This window comes from Capsella rubella, unplaced genomic scaffold, assembly GCF_000375325.1.
Source record: "Capsella rubella cultivar Monte Gargano unplaced genomic scaffold, Caprub1_0 scaffold_14, whole genome shotgun sequence".
NCBI lineage: Eukaryota > Viridiplantae > Streptophyta > Magnoliopsida > Brassicales > Brassicaceae > Capsella > Capsella rubella.
The window spans coordinates 182,676-189,689 of NW_006238910.1; the positions used below are offsets into that span (position 1 = coordinate 182,676).

General features: G+C 41.5%; 1 protein-coding gene and 1 non-coding gene across 2 annotated transcripts; one reads left to right on the plus strand and one right to left on the minus strand.

Moving 5' to 3' along the window:
• Nucleotides 1-2,039: 2,039 nt before the first annotated feature.
• On the minus strand, nucleotides 2,040-4,356 carry LOC111829355. The gene is made up of 4 exons (XM_023778290.1): nucleotides 3,433-4,356; nucleotides 2,936-3,320; nucleotides 2,697-2,875; nucleotides 2,040-2,606 (listed from the first exon to the last, which is right to left on the minus strand). Exons 1-4 carry the CDS (start codon nucleotides 4,354-4,356, stop codon nucleotides 2,040-2,042), a joined length of 2,055 nt encoding a protein of 684 aa, XP_023634058.1.
• On the plus strand, nucleotides 3,857-3,960 carry LOC111829376. Its single transcript, XR_002832853.1, has one exon. It is a non-coding gene; the product is annotated as a small nucleolar RNA R71 (small nucleolar RNA).
• Nucleotides 4,357-7,014: the final 2,658 nt, after the last annotated feature.

Consider the following 7,014-nt stretch of genomic DNA (forward strand, 5'->3'; position numbering starts at 1 on the left):
GGTAAGGTTCATCACAGAAGTAGTGGTTGAGATCTCTGAAAAACTTCTTTTTCCTATAAGGATCCATGTCTGCAGGAATCTCTCCACAGACCTTGTAGTTCACCACATCCGCATACCAGGGCATACTCTCTGAATTGACTGCTAGACATTGAACCTCCTTCATAGCCATTCCCGTTTGATGCATCTTCTGGCATATTTCAACAACCATAAGATGTTGTTCAGGCATAGAGTCATCAATAGGGATTGGATCTTCTATTCTCATTCTGAACAGGTGATCAGCAACGCCGTTCTCTATCCCGTTCTTGTCAACAATCTCCATACCAAACTCCTGGAGTAGAAGTATCCATCTCAGCAGTCTCGGTTTGGTATCCTTCTTGGAGTATATATGCCTAAGTGCATCATGGTCTGTGTAAACTACCACTTTTGATCCCACCAAGTAACTTCTGAATTTCTCGAACGCAAAGACTACAGCCAAGAGCTCTTTCTCTGTTGTTGCATACCTCCCTTGTGTCTCATCAAGGGTTCTGCTCGCATAGTAGATGACATGCAGTTTCTTCTCTATTCGCTGCCCCAACACAGCCCCTACTGCATAATCTGAGGCATCACACATTATCTCAAAAGGATGATCCCAGTCTGAAGCTTGGACTATTGGTGCTGAGACTAACGCTTCCTTGATCTTGTTGAAAACTTCCAGACAGCTCTCATCAACGACAAACTCGACCTCCTTGCACAGTAGTCTTTTAAGGGGTCTTGCAATTTTTGAGAAGTCCTTGATGAATCTTTTGTAAAACCCAGCATGCCCAAGGAAACTCCTTATATCCTTGACTGACTTGGGAGGCTGCAACTGTACCGTGACCTCAATCTTTGCCTTATCAACCTCAATCCCCTTCTCTGATATCTTGTGTCCCAACACTATCCTTTCGTTCACCATGAAGTGGCACTTCTCCCAATTGAGCACTAGGCTTGTCTCCTCACATCTTGCTAATACCCTGCAGAGATTCAACAAACATGAGGAGAAGGAGGAGCCATACACGGAAAAATCATCAATGAATACCTCCACCATCTCATCTATCAAATCCGAGAATATAGAGGTCATACACCTCTGAAATGTTGCAGGTGCATTACACAAACCAAAAGGCATGCATCTGTAGGAAAATGTGCCATATGCACAAGTGAAAGTAGTCTTTTCTTGATCATTTGGGTGGATAGGGATTTGGAAAAATCCGCTATACCCATCAAAGAAACAGTAGTATGGATGATTGGCTAATCGTTCTAACATTTGATCAATGAAAGGAAGCGGGAAATGATCTTTCCTAGATGCAGCATTCAGTTTTTTTGTAATCAATGCACATCCTATGGCCAGTGATAGTCCTAGTGGGGATCAATTCATCTTTTTCATTTTTTATCACTGTAATTCCTCCTTTCTTAGGTACGCAATGCACTGGGATACCCAAGTACTATCAGAGATAGGATAGATAACCCCAGCATTCAACAGTTTAAGAATTTCTTTTTTCACAACTTCCTTAAGGTTAGGATTCAATCTCCTCTGAGGTTCAATACTAGAGTATGATTCATTTTCCAGATTGATCCTATGCATGCAGAGACTAGGTGAGATCCCCTTGATATCATCTAAGGAATAACCTATGGCTCTTCTATATTTTCTAAGCTCGGTGACTAGCAACTCTAATTCCTCATTACTCAAACTAGCATTTACAATGACAGGATAAGTAGAGTTAAATCCAAGGAATACATACCTCAGTCCTGAGGGTAGCGGTTTGAGATCAACCTTGGGAGCTTTTAACTCTGATCAGTCATAATTAGCCGCATTGATAGGATCAACAGCTGGGTGAGTGATCGGGCTGCCACTGACTTCTTCCTCTACTGAGCATACCTCCTTGACAGACTTGTCCAATTCTTCAAAACGTTCTGAATCATCAATTGCCTTTTGGGTATCCAGTAATGTTTCGTAGACCTTCGTCTCAGCATGAAGAAATCCATCTGATCCATTCTTTGTCAAAGCTGTCTTGAGATGATCCTCCTCAACAAGTTTCTTCTAAAAGTTCATCAGCTAGCTGATCCATCTCCTCTATCCAGAACACCTTGCCATCGATTGTTGGTTTCTTCATAGATTCCTTGATGTCAAATGTCGTCTTGAAATCTTCTCCCAAGCATAGGTCTATCTTTCCCTTATTAACATCAATGATAGCTCCAGTAATGGCTAGGAATGGTCTTCCAAGAATCAGGGGATCCTTAGGCTCTTCATCCATTTCTAAAACAACAAAATCTGTAGGGACTTCAACAACACCAATCCTTATTAGTAAGTCTTCCAAGAGTCCATGCGGGAGCCTCACTGATCTATCAGCTAGAATGAGAGATATGTTGCCTATCTTGTATCTTGTGAATCCTAAACGCTTAGCCACAGACAACGGCATCAGACTCACTGAAGCTCCAAGATCACATAGGCATCTGCAGAAAGATAGGGGGCCTAGTGAGCAGGGTAGAGTGAAAGATCCAGGATCCTTAAGCTTCAAGGGGGTGATCTTCTTTTGGATAATGGCACTGCATTCGTGACTCAATATCACCATGCCCTGGACTTCTTTTGTTCTCTTCATAACCAAATATTTGAGGAACTTCTAATAAGGACGGACAAGTGCTAATGCATCCAGCAATGGCATTATTAATTCAATCTCTCTCACTTGCTTTTCAAATAAAGCCTTATACTTCTCAGCTTGCTGCTTTTTGAATCGTCCTGGAAATGGTAGAGGTGGTTTGTATGGTCGGGGAACGTATCTCGCAGGCTTATCCTTAGATACTGCAGGTGTTTCAGCATGTTTCTCATCAGGTTGAGGAGCTTTTTCAGGTATGACTTCTGATTCTTCCAAAGGAACAACCGGATCTTCATTCTAACATACATCCTCCCCTTCCAAGTCTTCACTGTCCTCAGTGGCTACAACAGGTCCTTGTCTGGGAGGCAAGTTTTTACCGCTCATCAGCGTGATGGCATGAGCAAACTCCTTAGGATTCTGAACAGCTTTTCTTGTGAGTTGGCCAGGCTTGGGGGCAGAAGTAGAAGCAGTTTTGCCCTCCATATACTTGATCTTAGAATTTAGAGTCTCAATCTTCATGTTCAGATCATTGTATGAGCAGTCCAATCTCTGAGTCAGCTCAGCAAACTTCTTAGCATTTTCCATGGAGCCATTTGCTTGTCCCTGTAGGAGTTGCTGAAACATGCTTTTCATGTCATGGTCTGGTGCCTGAGGAGGCGGAGCGTGTTGAGGTTGGAATCCTGGTGGTGGTCCTGCTGTAGGTTGGTAACCTTGCTGAAATTGTTTATTTGGGCACATAACCTTGGTTGTAGGGCACAAATGGTTTGTTCTGCCCTTGCTGCTGCTGCTGTGGAGGTGGATAAAACTGATCCTGGAGATTTGCAACATTGGTGCTCCTATAAGACATATTGGGATTCTGCTTGTAGGGGTTGTATCCCTTGTTGTATCCACCTTGATTCTGGACATAACTTATCTCCTCAGATTGTTCGCCCTCCCCATCAAGAATCTGGTAAGGATCGTCTTCAGAGACGAAATGAATGTTCCTCTGCTGGCTCATCAAGAGTTTGTCCAGCTTATCATTAACATCTTTCATCTCCTTCTTGTACTTCTCATCAAGATCTGTGCTTGCCCTGATGGTTCTATCGTAGTCTTCATTGTAGTTGCCATCAGACTGGGATAGGTTCTCAACAAGCTCCCAACCATCATTGACGTCCTTGTTCAGAAAGTTGCCATTGCTGGCAGTGTCAAGTAACATCCGGATCTTTGGGAGAACGCCCCGGTATAGAGTACTGAGGAGAGACTCCTTGGTGAAGCCATGGTAGGGGCATTGAGACTGATAACTTTTGAAGCGCTCCCAGGCTTCACAAAGCGTTTCTCCATTCTTCTGAGTGAACCCAGAGATCTCGTTGCGCAGACGTGCAGTTATGGAGTTGGAGAAAAACTTGGCAAGAAACGATTGCTTGCATTGATCCCAGGATGTGATAGATCCTGGAGGAAGATTTTTCTCCCATTGATGAGCTTTGTCACCCAGAGAGAATGGAAAGAGACGTAAATTGAAACCGTCCTCACTGACCCCATTGATCTTGGTGAGACTGCAGAGACGATCAAATTCATCGAGGTGATCCAGGGGGTCTTGCATAGGCAGACCATGAAATTTATTCTGCTGGATCATGGAGATCAGACCACTTTTGATCTTCAAAGTTGTTGTTCTACACGGCTGGAGGCACAATACCCTGACGATGGGTATGGTTGCGTGGAGCATCACCAGCTCCAATCCGTGTAGGTGCCCGTGGAGGAGGTGGTTGTTCATGGTTTTCCATCTCGACTTGTTGTGGCGTAACTCTATTGCGTTGCTGTCTTGATGCAGGTACCAAGCGATCAATATGGTCAGAGGGCTGGAGCAAGTTCTCTGTGCCTTGCGACCGTGTGTGCATACAACTCAAATGAACTTAGCTCGCGAGACGGTTGAGTGTGTCGGTCGAGTAGGAGCAGTTAAGCAAGAGTAGTACCTGAATCAATAGACAAGTAGAAAGAACAGAGTGAGTAACTATAGTGAATGTTGAGTAACAACTTGATCTTAGCAAGTCTGAAATCTCAAATGTAACAAACAAACACCCAAATGGCAGCGGTGCTAAATTGATACTAGGATTTTCTATCAATTACCCTAGAGTACTATCATGTCATTGCAGTACAATAGGTATCAATCCAATCAGGTGTGATGCTAGCAATCAAGATGTATCAGAAATGATTAAGTCAAGCAAGCATAAATGATTTTTGGTTTTCAGTGATCCTAAGCGAACATGCTAAACATGCGATAAATGTAAGGTTGTAAAACATAAACTACCATGCATAAGCTAAAACGTAACGATTATTAATACTGGCAAGAAAACAAAGCAGAACAAGTAAATAACAGATGAATTAAACAGAAAGCACAAATGGATAGAAGATCCCGAGGATGAGGTAATTGATGTAGGTGGAGTATGCTAATCTACTTCGAATGTTTATCAAACTGCAAACATTCTAATACCTAGACAATGAACTTCTAATACTAGTCAATCCAATCTCTTAGCAGAAACTATCAAGTTTACAACACTTCTTAATCTCAATTCTCATTGATGAAACATGTAGTAAACAGGCATAAAGAAACAGCTCATTAATGTCAATAAACATCTTAAACAACCAATCTCTTGGGCTAAGCATGTAAATCTCTGACACTAGTTGGTTCAGACATTTCATCATATACCTTTCGGGTATGAAATGTCTATGACCTAGTTCCAATTGATCAGAGAAGAACTAGCTAATAAAACTCTAATACAGAAGGGAAACAAAACGAATCTAACATAAACACTCTAGCAAACTAACATCCTCCACCTAATCTATCCCATCCTCAAGAACCCTAACACTACTCAGACGCAGAAATCATGTTAAACATCATGAAACACGAATCGTTCAAAAAATGCATAATAATAAAGATGACAGGAAGAGTAACAACAATGATTCAAGAACTGATTGCAAAATATCAATAACTCAACAGAAATCACGATTATAATTCTCAGGATCGTTTGGTGGCTGACAACAAAAACCTAAAGTAAAAACTCGATTCCCTGGGCAATCCAAATGAGACCTATTTATAACAATGTTTGGGAAAACCTTAAAACATAAAACGACAACGTAAAAGCGGTTCAAAAGTTGTTGTGACTAAGTTGGTCGAGTGAGTATCTCGAGTGAGCATCTCGAGTGAGGGTCTTCTCTGCTTTGCTCGATCGTGTCACTCGAGTGTGCTCGTCGAGTGACAGTTGTTTCGCATTCCTTCGGTTCACTCAATCCTCCGACTCGATCAACCGCTCGATGCGCTACTCGATCACCTCCATCGAGTGAAGTATGTTCCTGCAACGCATCCTTGCTTCTCACGCGATCGTCCCACTCGATTGTACCTGAAACACTTCAAATATGTCTCCTAAGTACCTGAAACACTTCAAATATGCAGAATGTATGCAAGACATGTATGATATGCATAAAATCTACCTAAGTATGTAAAACATGCAGAAAGGGATCAATATAATGCGAATCAACAAGTGAATGATGCTGAAAATATGATGAATGCATGCTCAAAAAGTAATGAAATACAGACTTATAAGTTTCCCCAAAAACTTCCTTTGATTACTTATAATAAAGTTTACAAAACAAGTTTACCAAAGCTTTTTAAAATTTGGATCCATCGGGAAAATAATACATAATAAGAAAAGTAATATTTTTGCAAAAATATGAAAAATATCCTATCTCCGGCTCCTAATATTTGTTACGGTCTAGACTCTTTAAGAATAAACTTGCAAAACAAAATGAGTTTTGAGTATTCTAATAATACTCAGTGAGCCGGATACCCCCAAATCTATCATGCAATTTCCCCCCAAACCCCAAAATAAACAAGCAATAATCAGACAAGCGATAGCGGAAGCATAGAAATCGAACAAGCAAGACGAGCAAAACAAGCAAGACAACTAATACCCGACTAGCCTAAAACAAGACTCGACTTAATTCTAGACTCGCTAGACTCCTCCCTATCCTATCGATAATCTGATCCGTTCCTTCATCGTTTTCTTTACTTAAAAAATCACTCGAGATGAAACTACGAAGGCATTCAGTCCGGAGGATACATCTGGTTGCAGAGCTAGGATCCAAGCATCCTGGTCAAGACCTGAGAAACCACAAAGGTTACCTCTTCGAGACCCATTCACCAGCGTCAAGGAAACAGATTATCGAACCTAAGAATCAAATCTACAGATCTGAAACTAAGGACTTTCTAAAAGCAAGAAATTTTACACAAAGAAGATCAGTACTAGAAGAGATAACATCCAGCTAGCAAGCAAGCGAAACAAGCAATCATCAAGCAACAAGCAAGCAAAGCAAAGCAAACAATCAACCAAATGTGATCCTAATCTAGGTGATAGTTCTCGGTGATTATTAAGAA

Excerpts from the sequence above, each read along its gene's own strand:
- LOC111829355 (XM_023778290.1), bottom strand. The coding sequence starts at position 4,356 with ATGAACAACCACCTCCTCCACGGGCACCTACACGGATTGGAGCTGGTG. Across the intron at positions 2,876-2,935 it reads TGTTGTAGCCACTGAGGACA|AATCAGAAGTCATACCTGAA; the intron begins GTGAAGACTTGG and ends TTCCTTTGGAAG. Across the intron at positions 2,607-2,696 it reads AGGCTTTATTTGAAAAGCAA|AGAACAAAAGAAGTCCAGGG; the intron begins GTGAGAGAGATT and ends TTGGTTATGAAG.